This window comes from Hyperolius riggenbachi, chromosome 9, assembly GCF_040937935.1.
Source record: "Hyperolius riggenbachi isolate aHypRig1 chromosome 9, aHypRig1.pri, whole genome shotgun sequence".
Lineage (NCBI taxonomy): Eukaryota > Metazoa > Chordata > Amphibia > Anura > Hyperoliidae > Hyperolius > Hyperolius riggenbachi.
The window spans coordinates 244501477-244521086 of record NC_090654.1 but is presented as its reverse complement, the minus strand read 5'-3'; the positions used below and the strand labels follow the sequence as shown (position 1 = coordinate 244521086).

At 44.6% G+C, this 19610-nt stretch overlaps 1 protein-coding gene across 1 annotated transcript in view; it reads left to right on the top strand.

Moving 5' to 3' along the window:
- AKT1 (AKT serine/threonine kinase 1) overlaps positions 1–19610 on the top strand; it is a 219802-nt gene that overhangs the window by 27247 nt on the left and 172945 nt on the right. The window contains exon 2 of the mRNA XM_068254235.1: positions 7483–7605. Coding sequence (XP_068110336.1) covers positions 7560–7605 — 46 coding nt within the window. The 5' untranslated portion in view covers positions 7483–7559. The remainder of the gene's footprint in view (positions 1–7482; positions 7606–19610) is intronic.

The window sequence follows — 19610 nt, the reverse complement described above, 5'->3', positions numbered from 1 at the left end:
CTTATGTCATTAGAAGGAGGGGAAAATAAAGGGAAGAGGAATTTATTATAGATAAAAAGACCCCCTGCATGCAACTGTTTGGCAATTAAAGGGCCAGTGCTCCTAAGGTATGTGATAACACGTTTTGAATGCAGGATTAGCATCTTTATCACGTAATACACTCAGACCAGTTGCTGTTGAAATTAGATTTTTTATGGTGACAATCCCACTGTAAAATAAGCAGCTTGGTTGCTTGTCTTTTCTTGGGCTCCAGGAGAGTTGGACACATTTTCAGTTTGCTAAGGCTTAGTGGTTACTTTTTCAGTGTTTTCTGAGCTTGGGGTTTGTGTCTTCATGGTATTGGGGAACATAGACCCCAGTGATCAGGATGTGGTTTTGTGTACCAATCTGTGGTTGCTTATGTGCACAGTTTTCAACACTGCGAGCTTGGCCACTGTAAATATAGCTCCTCACTATGGCATTGTGCTGCACGCAATCCACTGCTTAACAGATAAGAAGTGCTGTAAAGTGGTATAACTTGAAGAGGAACTGTAGTCAAAATAACATCTTACCTAATAAAAGGCAAGTGTCCCTGTGTCTGTGCTTTTGCGCTTCTGCGCATGTTCTGCACTGACAGCCGTTGGGACAGGACGCAAGACGCACCAGGGGCAGGCCGGCTGGGCGGTTGCGCGCCGTGGTGGGCAGTCGGGTGCCCAGCGGTGACAGACCTAGAGCCCATTTTTAAACGGGCTAAGGTCACTAGTAATGAATAAAATGGCTTTTTACAATATTCATTCATTTTTTTTTTTTTTTTTTTTTTTTTTTTTTTTAAATTTATCACAAATGGCAACATCTTTAGTACTGAATGTATTAGAGAGTTTAGCCTGTCTTAATTCCCCCGCCTCATCTGTGACTAATAACAAGTAGCTGTGTCATGTAACTTCCACCGCAGAGCAGCTAATTTGTAAAAACAGGATTTTCATCCTATGTCTGCTTCAATGGAAGCAGGAAGTAGACATGCTGCAGATTTATTGCAGGATTTGTACCAACTGTAATGAAGAAATGTTTTTCTTTAAAGGTTATTATGCTGTTGCTTATGTCTTATCGTATAGAGGAAGTTGTGAGTTCAGGTCGGCTTAAACTGAGCAACTGTGGTTCCCACATGTTGTATATTCAGGAGTGATGCATCATGGGAAACAGTTGCTCACTTAAAGCTGAATTATCACAAATCTCTTGTTTTAAGAAGGCAAAATTATATTCCATGTTCCTCGCACAGATCTATTGCTAGGTGATAAGTGGCAGCGACAGTCACGTGATCAAGGTGACGTGACCTAATGAGACGGACATGTGTATGTACAGTTCCAAGCACAGAAATTACTAGGCTGTGTTCCTTTTTTTTTTTTTCTTTCTCTGCCTGAAAGAGTTAAATATCCGGTATGAAAGGAACAGTTTCTGTCTGGATCGGGACTGGGTTGGACTATAACATAACCCTCACTGATAAGGAATTACAGCCATAAAACACTTTCCTGTCAATAAATGACTTCTAAGAGCAAAGAAGACCTAAAATAGGGTTGTTAATTCATAGATTTGAGCTCTCGCACACTTCAATGAATGTAACACTGAGCGGAGACAATAAAACTGTAAAAACTAGATTTAAATATAAACTGCGGGATATCTAAAAAAGTCATTTTTAGGAGATGGAGGATAGATATAATTGTTTATCTCATCAGTTCATTTTCACCTCGGATGTCCTTTAAGAACCCATTAAAGCTCTGCAAGTATTTATCACAGATATTTTTTTTCTTTTTTTAATGTTGGTGCTTCTTGCCTGATGTCTGAGGAATATTATGCGTTTCTTCAGCCTGAATTAGCGGGGTGAAGAGCTCGAAGACAACAGATTAAGCAGCAAGCGCTCAGTGTCAGCCACCAGCTGCAAGATGAGGCAAATACACTACATGCGGGCTATTGATGGAACACAAAGCCTGTATAATTTTCCTACCACTCATTACTGATAAAGCACTTGAATGCTCTACCAAACAAAAACAATGCAGCAATGTTTATGAGGAAAAAATGATTTCTATTGAATGTGTTTAATATGTGGAAGAAACAAGGAGCAGCTTTTGGGGAAATGTTTACTGCAGGCGAGTGGGGCTGGGTTCACACTAACCTTGTAGGAGGGGCTCAGCAGAAACTCTGAAAGCTCTCAGCGGACGCTCCCATCACTATGAGGAATACTGGCTGAGCGCTGGAGCTGTGAAGTCACATGATCAGCTCAGCAAGCGCTAGATCCCCTGAGGGAGAGGGGTGAAGCCTTGATTCTTAACCCCCTTGGCGGTATGAAAAATACCGCCAGGGGGCAGCGCAGCAGTTTTTTTTTAATTTTTTTTTTTTTTTTTAAATCATGTAGCGAGCCCAGGGCTCGCTACATGATAGCCGCTGCTCAGCGGCATCCCCCCAGCCCCGCCAATCGCCTCCGGCGATAGGCGATCAGGAAATCCCGTTCAAAGAACGGGATTTCCTGGAGGGCTTCCCCCGTCGCCATGGCGACGGGGCGGGATGACGTCACCGACGTCAGCGACGTCGGGACGTCATTGGGAGACCCGATCCACCCCTTGGCGCTGCCTGGCACTGATTGGCCAGGCAGCGCAGGGGTCTGGGGGGGGCGCGCGCCGCACCGGATAGCGGCGATCGGGCGCGCGGCGGCGATCGGGGTGCTGGCGCAGCTAGCAAAGTGCTAGCTGCGTCCAGCAAAAAAAAAATTATGAAAATCGGCCCAGCAGGGCCTGAGCGGCACCCTCCGGCGGCTTACCCCGTGTCCAGCACGGGGTTACCGCTAAGGAGGTTAAAGGGACTCCGAGCACCTCTCATGGGTATGCCTTTAAGCCAGACGACTTCCAACTAAGTCATGCTATGACCCATCTGGAGGAGCCTCTTGCAATGGCCATGCGTGTCACTTCCTCTTCCTGCTTCATTCAGTGATGCACTTCTCTAACAGAGAAGACAGGGGTGACCCGGAAGTTATAACATAGCAAAGATGGCTGCTGCGACTTTTTAAATTGAAATTGTAGGAAAACTATTTGGTAGATTCAGGCATCAAATGAAAGAGGAGAGCACAAGCTACAGAAGGGTATGCATCTTTAAGTACTTTACAGTACTGGTCGGAGTCTTAAAGGCATACCCATGAGAGGTGCTCGGAGTCCCTTTTAAGTTGATTGATATTATGAAGGTGCCCATACATGGTAAAAAAAAATTCTTTTTTTTTTTTTTTTCGATTAGATAATTTTTTTCAATTACCGGTATTCTGTTAGAGTGAATATACAGTTTTTCCACCATGTCTGATTGTATTTTTATTGAAAAAATGGGATCATCGATTTTTTTTATTTATTTATTTATTTTTTTTCTTGATCGAAAAAAAAAAAAATTATTTGAGGCAGGGAACGCACTTGTCTTTCAGTTTTCTGCGCTCGTTTTTCTGCCCACCAAGTGTGTTTCTATGCAGGAAAACGTGCACGTTTTTTCACAGCAGCTGATGTAATTGAGAGAGAAAACTGACAAAATGTGCAGTGATCATGCAGAATGTCAGTTGTTTTTTTTTTTCTGCATGCGAAAAACATCATGTGTGCACTAGCCCATTGATTAACATGAGTTCTCAGTTTTTCTGTGCAGAAAATGCGCACGAAAACAGTCAAGTCTGTTCCCTGCCTTAAACTTTCATTGGATTCGATCGTTTTGGTTGAATAAATGGGAAAATTGAACGTGTTTTTTTTATTGTACCGTGTATGGGCACCATAAGATGAGAGCTCTTTCTGCACAGAGTTTAGGTGGCCGCTAATGATCCAATCTTTTTTTCATCCAATCTTACCATTTCTATGTAATATAAGGGAACGACCTAATTGATCTATTCAGTATTCTGACTCCATTTACCCTTCTACTACATAGATTTGGTAAAATTGGGTGAAAAAGATTGGACCATTAGTGGCCATCTTTTGTATGCTCTCCCCATGTCTGTTTGGGTTTCCTCTTGGCACTCCGGTTTCCTTTCACATCCCAAAACCATACTAAAATAAGACAACTGAAGCGAGAAGACTATGGAGGCTGCCATATTTATTTCCTTTTAAATAATACCAGTTGCCTGGCAACATGCTAATTTGGCTGCAGTAGTGTCTGAATCACACCAGAAACATGCATGCAGCTAATCCTGTCAGAGCTGACAATGTCGGATACACCTGATCTGCACATGTTTGTTCAGTGGCTATGGCTAAAAGCATTAGAGGTAGAGGATCAGGACAGCCATGCAACTGGTATTGCTTATAAGGAAATAAATGTGGCATCCTCCATATAACTCTCACTTTGACTACCCCCTACATTTGACTACAATGGACATATAACTATGGTAGCGATTTGATTGTGTGTTCCTCTGAGGGACATTTACGTGTCTAGACCATAGACACTGTACAGCGATGCGCAAGATGTTGTCATGCGCTCTTGAGCTGGAATTTTTAGCATCCTATTGAGTACTAGTGACCTAAGCCTGTTTAAAAACGGGCTCTAGGTCTGTCACCGGCGCATGCGCCCACCGCACACACACCACGCCCCTCCTGGCCCCATCCGCGTTTCATTTTCCTCAGCTCACTGTCTCTGCGTCCCTGCACATGCACACAACAACAAAAAACACACAGGGACATGGGACGCAGAGACAATTGCTTATTATTAGGTAGGATACACTCCACCCTCAATTTTTTTTCTTAGATAGAGGTTAGAACCATCACCAGTTTAATTATGTCTGTGTCCCTTCTGGACAGATTTAATTCCAGATCTATTCTCTTATGACCTTCCCCCACCTCCCACCCTCCATATTTCTGTTTGTATCCCTGCTGTGGTGATTCCAAAATATATTGGCCTTAATTCACTAAGATCATGGTGGAGATAAGGCAAGAGAAAACGTAACTCCACAAGTGAGAGAGTTATCTTATCTCTTCATTCCTTACGTTACCTCTTCTGTAGTTAATTTACCTCCTCTGTAGTTATTTTCACATGCAGTTAATGAACAGCCTGTCTTTAACGCTGGAGTTATTTTAAGGATTGAAGAGTTAACTTAAAGACAGAAGAGTTAACATTAGGTTTGCCTGAGGTAAAATATTTCCTGAATACTACATGCCTTATCACCATGGTAACAACTCTAGAAGAGTTATTAAAGACAGGAGATAAGCTTAGTGAACTGAGGCCATTGTGTCCTTTATTAAAGCCATAGAAGCAACAGGAAGTGAGGCCCAGTGCACACCAAAACCGCTAGCAGATCGTCAAAACGCTAGCGGTTTTGGGAGCAGAGAGACCATATTTGCCGGGTGCACACCGAGCGGATTTTGTATGTGATCCGCCGGCCGCATCTGCATCAGCATCCGCGTGGCTAATGTATCTCTATGGGCTGGTGCACACCAGCGGTTTGAGGTTTTAAGCAAACCGCAAACGTGCAGCAAGAGGCACGTTTGTGGCTTGCTAAAAACCTCAAACCGTCAGTGTGCACCAGCCCATAGAGATACATTAGCCACGCGGATTTTCAAGCGGATGCGGCCGGTGGATCCGCCCAGTGTGCACTGGGCCTGAGTTGCATTTTATCCAGTGGCCATAAAAGCTTAGCATGGGTTTATAACTTCTCTCACTTTATCCAAACACATTTCAGATGCATCCACTTTACATGTTTTTTTTGATGATTAGAAGCTGTGGTCATGTGACTATTAAATCATATAATGTGTTTAAAGAGGAACTATAGTGAAAGTAATGCAATTAATAAAATTGTGTGTTTTTTTTTTTTTTTTTTTTTTTTTACAATATCCATTTAAAAAGTATTTAGTCAGTGTTTTCCCTTGGTAAAATCTTTCCTCTCCCTGATTTACATCCTGAAATTTATCACAGGTGGTAACACCCTTAAGGTGGCCATACACTTATAGATTTGCAGCAGATTCAACCATCGGATAGATTTCTGTCAGATGCCTGTCAAGTCCAATCTGACAGGAATTTATTGGAAATCTATCTAAATGCATTATTGCACCATTAGATCCAATGCAACTCTATGGGCCTTTTCCATCCTGTCAGATAGATCAAATCAATCGAAATCGGCAGCAAATCGATCGATTTGCTGATTTGAAAGAATCGGTTTCTAATCGATTCTATAGAATTGATCGATGGATGAAATCGACCAGTGTATGGGCCCCTTTAATCCTGTCCGGTGCATTTCTACAAAATGTTTGTGTACACAGTCTTCCAAAGCCAGTACAAGTAATATTCTGGGGCGGGGAGTCTGCACAGCTTAACAGCCCAGGCTAAGCATCACTGGAAGGGCGGGGTTTCAATAATAAACAGTAATATATAGATACAGCAAGTGTTTCTGATGCTGAGATCAGGATGATTAACCCTCCTGGCGGTTAATTTTTTTTGCCACTTAGGCAAAAATCCTTTTTTTTTTTATTTATTTTTTTTGTTTCATGTAAAGCTACCAGAGTGGTAGCTACATGAAACACCACTAGAGGGCGCATGTGTCCCTCTAGTGCGATCGTCGCCGGCATCAAAAGCAAACAGGGGAACGCGTATATAACGCGCTCCCCTGTTTGGCTTCTCCTGTCACCATGGCGACGATCGAAAGGACGTCAGCCGACGTCCTGACGTCAGACGTCTCCGATCCAGCCCATAGCGCTGCCCGGAACTCATTGGTCCGGGCAGCGCAGGGCTCTGGCGGGGGGCCCTCTTGTGCCGCTGCGTGCGGGCGATCACCGCAGAGCGGCGGCGATTGAGCTGTACGCGCGGCTAGCAAAGTGCTAGCTGCGCGTACAGCAGTTTAAAGTGTGCAAATCGCCCCACCAGGGGCTGAGATATCTTCCTGCGCGGCATAGCCCGAGCTCAGCTCGGGCTTACCGCCAGGAAGGTTAAATTAAGGTAAAAATAATTATATTGAATTACTGCATTCTACTATATGTCACTACAGCGCCTAATTGTTGCATTAAAAGATACCTTAGCGGTGGGCCATTAAAACAAATTAAGAAGGGGGGGGGGGTAGAGCCCACGACACGTACCTGCTCCTTCCGTTTTCTATTTGTGTTATGTCAAAGGTATCCTTTAAGATTCTAGCTGTTTCCCCTTTAAACTGTATGAGAAATCTGGTCCATGCACAGTATATATGATAAATTGCATTTCTAGGGTGTTGGGAATATGGAGCTGGTGGTGTATGAATGATGCAGGTTGTGTGTATGAATTGGCGGATTCTTCTCCCTCCCTTCTTGCCTTATCCCGTCATGTGACGCTTGAGTGGTTCTGTTTGGTGTCATGTTTGCCTGGGGGTGCCTCCAGTCAGGTGTTGGGGAAGTGATGACATAATGGCGGTGTTCTGTGGCACCACAGCGGCAAGCTGCTCCTCACACGCCATATGTCGCTGTTACAACATACACTGTGTCATGCTTGTTATATAAACACTTAGCGTGCTTGTTTATTTGTCTCCTCGTCTTTTATCAGATATCGTACCTGTGCTGCTAGACGTTTCCCATCGGCATCTTGGTGAGGAGTGCCCACTGAGAGACATTGCCGTCATTATGAATGAAGTAGCAATTGTAAAAGAAGGTTGGCTTCACAAACGAGGTAAGGAACGGGTCTGTGATCTTTCCAGAAACTAGTAACATGATGATTTTTAGGTCAGACGTGTGAGAAGGGGAAGTCTGCAACAAGCTTAGTTACCCCAGTTAGTTGCCATTGTCTCTTCTTTCTTCCAGCTGGCTTCCATCTTGCTGACGATGTCAGCACTGTGCACGGAATAGAGGGAATTCAGCTATGGTGTTTTTTGTTTTTTATATCCCTGTTGTGCTATCACCTTAGTCTGTGTGCTGAACAAGCTAAGGACCGGTTTCCACTCTGTGCCACGTCTGTTTCCAAATCGGACATGGCACCCATTCTGTTATGAAGCTGCAGTCAAATTTCTTTACAGGACAACCGAGGTGACCTGATAAGATAGACATGTGTATGTACAGTGTCAAGAGCACAAATAACTAGGCTATGTTCCTTTTTTTTCTTTCTCTGCCTGAAAGAGTTTAACATCAGGTATGCAAGCGACAGTTTCTATCTGGGTCTGAACTGGGTCAGACTATAACATAACCCTCACTGATAAGTAATTGGAGCCATAAAATACTTTCCTGTCAGTAAATGGCTTCCTGGAGCAAGAAAGAGCTAAAAAAGGGTCAATAACTCATAGATTTGAGCTCTAGCGTACTTCAATGACGGTGTCATTGAGCAGAGACATTGAAACAGTAGAAACTTAAAAACTAGATTTAAATATAAAATAAAATTGAGGGATATCTAAAAAAAATCATTTTTAGGAGAAAGAGGATAGATATAATTGTTTTTCTCGTCACTTTGGATGTCCTTTAACCTCGTTAGCGGTATGCCCGGCACTGTGTTAATCAGTTTGCTAATAATTTGCAGTCTTTTTTTTGTTTGCATATTTTTGCATTGTTTTATGCAGATTTTTTTGCGAATGTTTGCATGCTTCTAGGGTTCATCATTCAATCATTAGGGCCCATTTCTATTGCTACCGAATCGCCACAGTTTACCATGTGGGAAAAAGAAATGCAGCCAGTTTTTCACACAACGCACCCAAATCTCCATAGCCGTGCATGGCACGAATGTAGCTATTTGGAGGTGAATACGCATCAGCACATGTGCGGCATCTGTTTTGGAAACTGAGGCTGCATGTCAATGAAAACCTGCCCTTACATGGGAAACTGATGCGTGTTGTGAAAATATGCAGCAAGCATTCTTTTTTTTTTCTGTGAACGAATCTGCGTCCAAGAATCGCAGTGATGAAGGTACAGTAGCAAAGCCAATGGTAGCAGCTAGGGATGTTTAACGAGATGCAAATTTTCAGAGTTGATGCAGGATTATGCATGCCTTGCATGCAAATTTATGCGACTTGAAAATGCACCAATCGCATCCTGCAAAAGAAGGAATTTGATTGGTCTATTCTCAAGCTGCATACAAAATTTGCATAATCATTCATCAACTCTATTTGCATCTCAGTGGACCATCCCTACAGAACTGTGCCATTATTTTCCTAGCATCTGTGTGGTCTAAATTAGCGAGTGCCTGTTGGATGTGCATGGAGGAGTACACCACAATTGGTTAATTTCTGATGCTGTAGGAATCTTGCAGTTTTGATTTTAGGGCACCACAATAGGTTTTCAATATTTTCAATCTCAAAAATACTGTGTGCCTTATGGGTCGGGGGGGGGGGGGGGGGGGGGGGTGGGGGGTGGAGGCGGAGGATAAATCGTATGCAGAAGAATCTTGAAAACCATAACTTGTCCACCCCCTGGTAGAGGCCGAAGTTTAGCTCCTTCTGTCTCCAGCAAGTTGACCTTGCAGCTGAGGTCTTGAGTTGATGTGACTATATCGGTGTTTATACATGAACTGCCAGACGGCCGTAGGCTGTCGTCAGCCGGGTTTGGAAACCTAGTTTGCGCCTTTCATTATTTTTGCAGCTACAGGACTCCTTGAAACTCTTAAAGGGAAGGTTCAGGGAGGGGTTGAAAAAAATAAAAATACATATCCACTTACCTGGGGCTTTCTCCATCCCGTGGCAGGCAGGAGGTGCCCTCGCCGCCGCTCCGCAGGCTCCCGGTGGCCGACCTGGCCAGGCCGGCTGCCAGGTCGGGCTCTTCTGCGCTCCAACAACGGCCTCTTCTGTGTCCCACGCGGGCGCGCTGATGTCATCGGACGTCATTCGGGCTGTACTGCACAGGCGCAGAACTACTGCGCCTGCGCAGTACAGCCCGGAGGACGTCTGATGTCGTCAGCGCGCCCCCGTGAGGCGCAGATTGGAGCGCAGAAGAGCCCGACCTGGCAGCCGGTCCTGGCCAGGTCGGGTCGGCCACCGGAGACGACCGGGAGCCTATGGAGCGGCGGCGAGGGCACCTCCTGCCTGCCACGGGCTGGAGGAAGCCCCAGGTAAGTGGATATGTATTTTTATTTTTTTTCAACCCCTCCCTGAACCTTCCCTTTAAGCCAGGACTTCCTGTATCCTCCGTAATCTCCCTCGAGCGCTGTCAGACTCATGTGTGTGACATTACAATGCACAGACACGGAGGGGGGACATTAAAGAAAATCTGTAAGGAGAAAAAAACTTCTTGGGGATACTTACCTCGGGATGGGGACGCCTCTGGGTCCTAATGAGGCTTTCCCGTACTCCTCTGTCCCTGCAATCCAGAGCTGGAATCCTTTGAACATCTGGAGTGGTAAATATTTACCTACCCTGATCCTGCACAGATGCAGTAGCGGCTCTCAGCTCGGGTTCCGGTGGAAATAGCTGAGTCTGATCGGGTCCACTCTACTCCACAGGCTACTTTAGCTACTCGAAACCCGAGCTGAGAGCCGCTACTGCATCTGTGCAGGGTCAGGGTAGGTAAATATTTACCACTCCAGATGTTCGAGGGGTTCCAGCTCTGGGTTGCCGGGAAGGAGGAGTACAGGAAAGCCTCATTAGGATCCAGAGGCTTCCCCCTCCCGAGGTAAAGGGGCACTACGGCGAAAAATTTTAAAATATGTACAAACATATACAAATAAGAAGTACGGTTTTTCCAGAGTAAAATGAGCCATTAAGTACTTTTCTCCTATGTTGCGGTCACTTACAGTAGGTAGTAGAAATCTGACATAAGTGACAGGTTTTGGACTAGTCTATCTCTTCATAGGGGATTCTCAGCAAGGCCTTTATTCTTTGCTGGCCAGCTTCCCTGCTCCCTACACAGTTTTTTGGCAGTTGGACAGAGCAACTGCCATTCACTAAGTGCTTTTGAAAACAAACATATCCCTTAGAATCCCCTATAAGGAGATGGACTAGTCCAAAACCTGTCACTTCTGTCAGATTTCTACAACCTACTGTAAGTGACAGCAACATAGGAGGAAAGTAATTTATGGCTCATTTTACTCTGGAAAAAAACTACTTCTTATTTGTATGTTTTGTACATATTTTAAATTTTACAAGTTTTCACTGTAGTGCCCCTACAGAGAACCCGAGGTGGGTTTGAAGAATATTATCTGCATACAGAGGCTGGATCTGCCTATACAGCCCAGCCTCTGTTGCTATCCCAAACCCCCCTAAGGTCCCCCTGCACTCTGCAATCCCTCATAAATCACAGCCACGCTGCTGACAAACAGCTTGTCAGAGCTGGCTGTGTTTATCTCTATAGTGTCAGTCTGCTGCTCTCCCCGCCTCCTGCAGAACTCCAGTCCCCGCCTGCATCCCTTCCCTCCTTGCTGATTGGAGGGAAGGGACGGGGGCAGGGACCGGAGCTATGCAGGAGGCGGGGGAGCAACTGAGACTGACACTACAGATGTAAACACAGCCTCACAGCGTGTCTGTGATTTATGAGGGATTGCAGAGTGCAGGGGGACCTTAGTGGGGTTTGGGATAGCAACAGAGGCTGGGCTGTATAGGCAGATCCAGCCTCTGTATGCAGATAACATTCTTTAAACACACCTCGGGTTCTCTTTAAGTATCCTCCAGAGTTTTTTTTTCTTTTTTTTTTCTCAGTTTAAATTTAGCATTTGGAGTGCTGACAGAATTGGCAGCATCGCGATGCTGATTCCTGACAGATTTCCTGCTGAAATCGATCGAGAATCTGCCTGCGGTGTATGGACATCCAACAGATCTCTCTCCAATCAGAGAGAGATCTCTCTTGGTCGATCTGCCCATACATCGCTAGATCACAAAACAATTGGCTGAAGGACTCTTTAATGACGAAGTCTAACTTCACTAGTAAGACACAGGCTTCCTCGGATGACTAACGTCTCATATTGCTTAGGTGAAACTTTTTTTATCCTGTTTTCTTGTACCCTTAATGACTGCTTGAAATCACCGGCATGCTACAAAACAGCATAAGATTAATTTTCCCTATGTGGGAACCTTCTCTTTCATGTTCTGGATGAGCAGCGTATAGTGTGACACAGGGATGAGTCATCAGTGTCCTCTCCTCCATTCAGTATATGGGTGACTCAGTGCTCGGCCCCTGCGTGTCACCCGAAGGCCGCTCACCATGTGGGCGGCGGCTCACGACTCTTTATTCATGGATTTGCCACATTTTCACCTCTGACTTGTGTCTGGTGTTGAGGAAGGAGTGAAAGGCTCTCTGTCTCTCACGCCTCAGGAAAGTCAGTGTTTCTTACAGCAGCATGAAATAGACGGCGTTTTGTTCACCACTTTCTGTTGTGCTGGTGTCCTTCACTGTCTGGCTGAGGGCTGGAAATACGCATACAGGGAAAAGGGGTGCAAGGAAATTTGGACCCTCGATTTTGGCTAGTAGAATATTTGTGAAATGTACAGATTGTCTCAGTTTTAAAAATGTAAATATAGTTTGGTAAAAAAAAAAAAAAAATACAGATTTTACCATTCTCTAACACTATTCTCACAAAGAACCCTCCCTTACCGATGCCGAAACTTAAAGAGAAACTCCGACCAAGAATTGAACTTTATCCCGATCAGTAGCTGATACCCCCTTTTACATGAGAAATCTATTCCTTTTCACAAACGGACCATGAGGGGGCGCTGTATGACTGATATTGTGGTGAAACCCCTCCCACAAGACACTCTGAGGACCGTGGTACTCCTGGCAGTTTCCTGTCTGTGAACCCTGTTGCATTGTGGCAAATAGCTGTTTACAGCTGTTTCCAACTGCCAAAAAAGCATGCAGCAGCTACATCACCTGCCAACAGTAAAAATGTCACCATGTAATGTCAGAATGTAAATCAGGGATTTAAAAGATTTTACAATGGGCAAACATTGACTAAATCATTTATACTTTATTATTGTAAAAATGAAGCACTTTTTTTATTACATTATTTTCACTGGTGTTCCTCTTTAACCGCCCACATGACTAACCGTTAATGGGACACTTAACCCCCCACCCCCACACACCCAAAGTCCTCCTCCTCCCTCACTGTGATTCTGCGCTGGGCAGCTCCTTCACTGTCCCCCTGAGTGAGCCGGATGACTTGTGGGTTGGGGACCACTGCGACACCTCTATCGCTCTCATGTGGCCAGCAACGTTTTTTGCGCACTACGCAAGAGCAGAGCACTCCTGACCACCAGCACTTGGAGGTGGACAGCGGAGGAATGGAGCAGCGCAGGATGACCAGGAAGATTTTGGGGGGCTGGAAGAAGCACCAGGTATTTTTTTTTTTTTTTTTTTTCCCCTCTGTTAAAACTTCTTTTAACTGACCCCTGCTGCCAGTCTGCTACAATAATGATACTCTTAGGGCACGGCCATAGCCACCATTATATATAAATTGCGGCTGCACTGTGAAATTTGGGCCCTCAAAGGCAGCATGGCGCCCAAATTTCACAGTATAGCCGCAATATTTAATGACATCTACGGCGGCGCCCAAGTTTCTGCCCATAGCGTGCCCAAATTTCCCGCTCTGGGAAATACTGCATAGCAATAGCCATACTGGGCAGCACGGTGGCGTAGTGGTTTGCTCTTTCGAGTCCCCGCCAGGGCAAAATCTACAAGGAGTTTGTATGTTCTCCCCGTGTCTGCGTGGGTTTCCTCTGGGCACTCAGGTTTCCTCCCCCGTCACAAAAACCTATAGAGAAGTTCATTGGCTTACCCCTAAAATTGGCCCTAGACTATGATGCATGCATTACATGATACATACATAAACCTATGACGATGGTAGGGGCCAGAGAGTGATCCCCTCTGAGGGACAGTTAGTGACAAGACAATATACTCTGTACAGCGCTGCGTAATATGTCAGCGCTATGTAGATAATTAAATAATACAGGACCTAAAGCTGAAATTGAGTCACTTTTTTTGAACTTATTGAATGCAATATTTTATGGATTCATATTTTAGTTATGAATGTAATTTTTATTTATAGTTATAAATATAACCTAATTAAAGAGGAACTGTAGTGAAAAAAAAAATTATATCTATAACATTTTTTTTTATTTATTTTTTTACATTCTTCCTTTATAGATTACTTAGCCATTGTTTGCCCTTTGTAAAAACTTTCATCTCCCTGATTTACATCCACAGGTGGCAACATATTTTGTGCTGTTTCACACGGACGTCCGCCTGGCTTCCATCGGCGTCTTGTTCTGCGTCTCTGCTGCATCGCGTTCGAGCTTTCAGTGGCTTCCCGTTGTGATCAGCGGTTTTGTTCCCACGGGGGTATATTAGACGCAGCGGTTAATCGACCCTGAACGCTATACGTAGCGTCCATGGTCGCCTCAAACGTTGGAGAAAATAGAGATGGGAACGACGTGTTTGCACTAACACCTTTAAAAGCCATTTCTTGAATGGGAGCATTTGACAAGTCCCGGACGCATCCGTGTGAACCAGCCCTTGGTCCTGCCGGGTGATCTCTGTAGAATGTTTCTTTACTGTACAGTTGTGCTGCACAGATTCATAGATCTTCCTCTGCAACCTCTTGCCACATCAGTCTAAGCCACTCCCCTTTCACTCATCTAACTACCCTGTCAGCTGACTTTGAAACTTTTGCTACTTATTTTCTTATTGTTTAAAAATCTAGTCCAGCTTTGGCGAATCACTTACGTTTTCCAACCGTCGTAAATTGGACCAAAAGTGTTCTGTGCACAAATGTTTTCCTTAAAGAAGAGCTCTGCGGAATATTAACCTTGAAGAATATAATTGCTTGTTTTTACAATATCCCTTTATAAAGGATTTAGTCAGTGTTTGCCCATTGTAAAATCTTGCCTTACCACATATTTAAATTTATCAGATGAAAGCGTCTTTGCTGCTGGCAAGGTGAATCGCTGTGGAATGTGTTTATTTTTATTTTCCCCTCTGTGGAGTGACCAGAAACATCACCTGATCTCCCAGAGTGCTCTGGGGAAGCTGCTGTGTGACATCATAGCCTAGACAGAGACTGAACATTACTGGGAAAGCAATAAAGTTTTGTCCTTTTTGAGAAGACAAAACTACTGCATACAGGAAGTAGCCGTATCTTCTGATCAGCTAGTTAAAGGGGCACTATGGTTAAAAATTGTAAAATTTAAAACGTGTGCAAACCTAGACCAATAAGAAGTACGTTTTCCAGAGTAAAATGAGCCATAAATGACTTTTCTCCTATGTTGCTGTCACTTATGGCCCGTACTCACGGGCTGCAAAACTCGCCTGTCGCCAGCACACGTGAGCGTGTGGGCGACAGGCCGGCGACAGCTTCTCGCCAGGTCCCTCCGCGTACACATGCGGAAGAGGGACCAGCGGCAAGGCGGAAGCTGTCGCTGACGTTCCTCCTCCCCCCGCCGGAAGCTCACCGGGAGGTCTGTGAACCTCAATGGAGGTTGCTGTCGCTAGTCCGCGTACTCACGCGGACTAGCGACAGTTGCGGCGGGGGGGCAGCGGCGACTGTCGCCATGCGATTGAAAGTTTCAATCGCATAGCGACGGGCGACAGTTCGGGGGCGCGCGCGCGTGCGACGGCCCATACTCACGGGCGACCTGTCGCCGCAACACGCGCGCGCCGCGTGTTGCGGCGACAAAAGTCCCTCGTGAGTATGGGCCATTACAGTAGGTAGTAGAAATCTGACAGAAGCGACAGGTTTTGGACTAGTCCACCTCTTCATAGGGGATTCTCAGCATGGCCTTTATTCTTTATAAAGATATTTCCTAAAAAGGATTTAAACAATGATGCTGGACAGCTTCCCTGCTTGCTATACAGTTTGGCAGTTGGACAGAGAAACTGCCATTTACTAAGTGCTTTTGAAAATAAATACATCCCTGAGAATGAAGAGATGGACTAGTCCAAAACCTGTTGCTTCTGTCAGATTATTACTACCTACTGTAAGTGACAGAAACATAGGAGAAAAGGAATTTATGACTCATTTTACTCTGGAAAAAACATACTTCTTAGTTATATATGTTTACACTTATTTTAAATTTTACAATCTTTGGCCATGGTGCCCCTTGAATTCTACATTGGTTCCTTAGCAATGATAGACTTACAAGTTTGGTATCCTGCTGCCTCCTGCCACTTTTAGCTGTTACTGACACTTAAAAGTCCTATTAGTCCAATACAATTGCACGAGCTGCAGTATGTTACTGTGTGACTTTTGAGGTATTCCCAGAAGTGCACTGGAAGTCCCATGTTCATTTTTTTTTTCCTTCAGTCGCACTGCAGCTATGACGCAACTTTTCGGGTGCAGAGCGATTGTTCCAAATCACACCACAACAGTGTAAAAGCCTTACTGCATTACCGGTACTGCATTTAGTAAAGCAGAAAACAGCTGGTTTCACCCAACATTTTGAGAAATGTCAGTCCGTAAAGGCGGTTACCACATGGAAAACTAAAACCAACCAGTAAAGTAAATTGCCAACTTCTCAGGTAAATAACTCAATAAAAGTCAATTCACAATAGGCCTGAAAGATAAATCGAATTTATAACACGAAAATATCCTATTACTGAATCTTAAAACTTAACTTTTAATCGTCATTAAAAAGTAGAACCACCAAAATTGGCAAAAAATTTACAATTATGGACTTGTTAGTGATGTAGGACCTACTATGTCAGTAAGTATAGGATAAAAATGTTATCCCAGGTCCCTTATACATCACAAATGGACATAGAAATTACACAACCCCCACCAAACAACCCGACATGTTTCACTTCTAGATGAAGCTTTTTCAAGGGACAGTGCTACCAAACAGTGGTAAAGTGATAAGGTGCAAAATTACATGTTAAAATTACAAGTCAATAAATATAGCCTATGGGCTCAATACATGATTACAGCCAAACAGTCATGGCAGACACATGCTCCTTTTATACTTCCTCCATGGGGCGGAGATCTAAACCACTCCCATAAGTCATCCATATTCACCACTCCCCCAGAGATATGCCTCCCCATTGGCTCAAACTGCGTCCATCAAAAAATTTTACCAATAGGGTGTCAGATGCATAAAGCCTAATGCATACATATAGATATCTATTATATTAATTTAAAAACCCACAAAGAGCAAACAATGACTCCACTGCGCTTATGCCGCGCTCCTACCCGCAGCTGGTTTAGATCTGTCCCTTGAAAAAGCTTCATCTAGAAGTGAAACCTGTCTGCTTGTTTGGTGGGGGTTGTGTAATTTCTATGTCCATTTGTGATGTATAAGGGACCTGGGATAACATTTTTATCCTATACTTACTGACATAGTAGGTCCTACATCACTAACAAGTCCATAATTGTAAATTTTTAGCCAATTTTGGTGGTTCTGCTTTTTAATGATAATTAAAAGTTAAGTTTTAGGATTCAGTAATAGGATATTTTCGTGTTATATATTATATTCAGGTTCTGTGATTTAAAAATCGAATTTAAACAGAAATCGCGATCACCAAGATCACAATTTCGGAATCATCAAAGCGGCAATTATTGTGATCACGTCATTTTCACATGGGGGAAGTTTGAAGAAGTGGCTTCAAACTTCCCCAAAGTCCCGACATGTGCCTCCCGCAGCATTGGACATACCTTCCGCATGAGTCGAAACGCTGTCCGTCCGTCTATCACCGTCTGCCGGCTCTTATGCTTTGCAAAACTCTGGGTTCCTGTATGTCACACGATAGACGGGCATCGCTGGACTCGTGCTTGAAGCTATGTCCAGAACTGATGCAGCTTGGGGGGACAGAGGAGGCACAGGAGACACAGTGGGCACAGAGACAGAGCGGGCACAGAGAGAGACACAGAGGGGGTAAAGAGAGAGACACAGAAAGAAACAGTGGTCACAGAGACACAAAGGGGGCGAGAGAGACCCAGAGGAGGCATAAAGAGGCAAAGGGGGCACAAAGAGAGACAGGGGGACAGAGGGGGAACAAACAGGCAAAGAGTGGGAACAAAGCTTGATTTGAACAAAATCGGGAATCGAAATCACAATTTCAGTATGACAGAAATCGCTCAATTCAATTTTTTCCTAAAATCGTTCAGGCCTAATTCACAAAGAATAGCACATGCAGTAAAACAAGTGAGCTGTTTGGTATTTTATCTCCAGCCTGGAGCTGTCGGCAGAGCTGTGGAGTGTTGGGTATAAAATCCATCCGACTCCTCAGCTTATGAAACCACCAACACTGATTCAGACTTCTCGACTCTGACTCCTTAGTCTAATGCTTACCAGGGCTATGGAGTTGGTAAAAAAATCCTCCAACTCCTCAGTTTATGAAACCTCTGACTCCAGGTACCCAAAACTGCTCTGACTCCTCGACTTTGACTTCACAGCCCTGGCTGTCTGTTAATTTCAAAACAGCCATTCTTTAAAGGAATCATCAGGCAAAAAAACCACCAACCCCCATCCTCTGCTCTACTTACCCGGGGCTTCCTCCAGCCGCTTGCAGCTGACATGTCCCACGCCGCAGCTCTGCTCTCAGCTGCCGGCCTGGGGTCCCCGCCAGTGAAGAGGGCGACTTCCTCTAGTGCGCCTGTGCAAGCACCGCTGTCAATCAAGTCCGCAGTGTACTGCGCAGCCGCAGTAGTTCTGAGCCTGTGCAGGACAACGTGGGCTTTGACAGTGGCGCTCGTGCAGTCACAGTGGAGACGACCTCAAGGTCGCCCTCTGCACCGGCAGGGACCCCGGGACAGCGGCTGAGAGCGGAGCTGTGGCGTGGGACATGTCGGCTGCAAGCGGCTGGAGGAAGCCCCGGGTAAGTAGGGGTGGGAGGGGTTCGGGGGGGGGGGGGGGAGTTGCCTTATGACTCCTTTAAGGTGATAGAAGGGAGGAAACAGAACTAATAAAGTTAATAATTAAAACTTATTTCCTTAATTTCTCAATATTATTAAGAAACTAATGGTTTTTAGCTGATGCAAATTTAAATTTTATGCAGCGTAGATTTGCTCTTTACTTAGTCTAATGAACAAAACAATGGTGTCTGTATCACATTATCACATCCTTCATCCATTTTCTGTGCACTGCAATAATCCATTAAATACGGAATGAAATACCTCATGATTCCTCCAGATACCGAATGAAACACTGTGTGAGACAAAAATCTTAGTGAATCATCATGCAGTTTTTCGGTAAATTACATAACGATTAGAACTGCATGTGTGAAATTTCTTTGTGAGTTTGGAAAAAAAGGTTGAAAATACTGCATGACCTTTTTATTGAATGTGAATGAAAGCCATAGGGTGGACTAGGGGGCTGAGAGGTATGCTGGGATTTGTAGTCCTCCTAGCAGTTAGCGAGTAATGTCCTAGTTTGAGCCTGCAGTTCATTCATGGCTTCTTGTGCAGTGAAGGGTGGCGGTTTTATCTGTCCCGCGCAGCAGCAGCACATAGTGGCCTGTAGTCACCCGCTACTCGAGAGCAGCGCTACAAATGACTCGCTCTTCTGGAACTATGCATGACACAATTTCCTGTTTTTGTTGAACTGTTTATAGCCTGACATGTGAAGGAAACCCATAGAGCAACACATTTCCAGAAATTATGCAGCCGTGGAAAATACATTTTACAAGGGGGGAAAGCATGATTAGCTTACTTCATCTGTGTTACCACATTAAAGGGAACCTAAATTGAGAGAGATATGGATGTTTCCTTTTAAACAATAACCGTTGCCTGGCAAGACTGCCAGGGATGCTCAAATCCGGATCCGGGAGACACCCGGATAG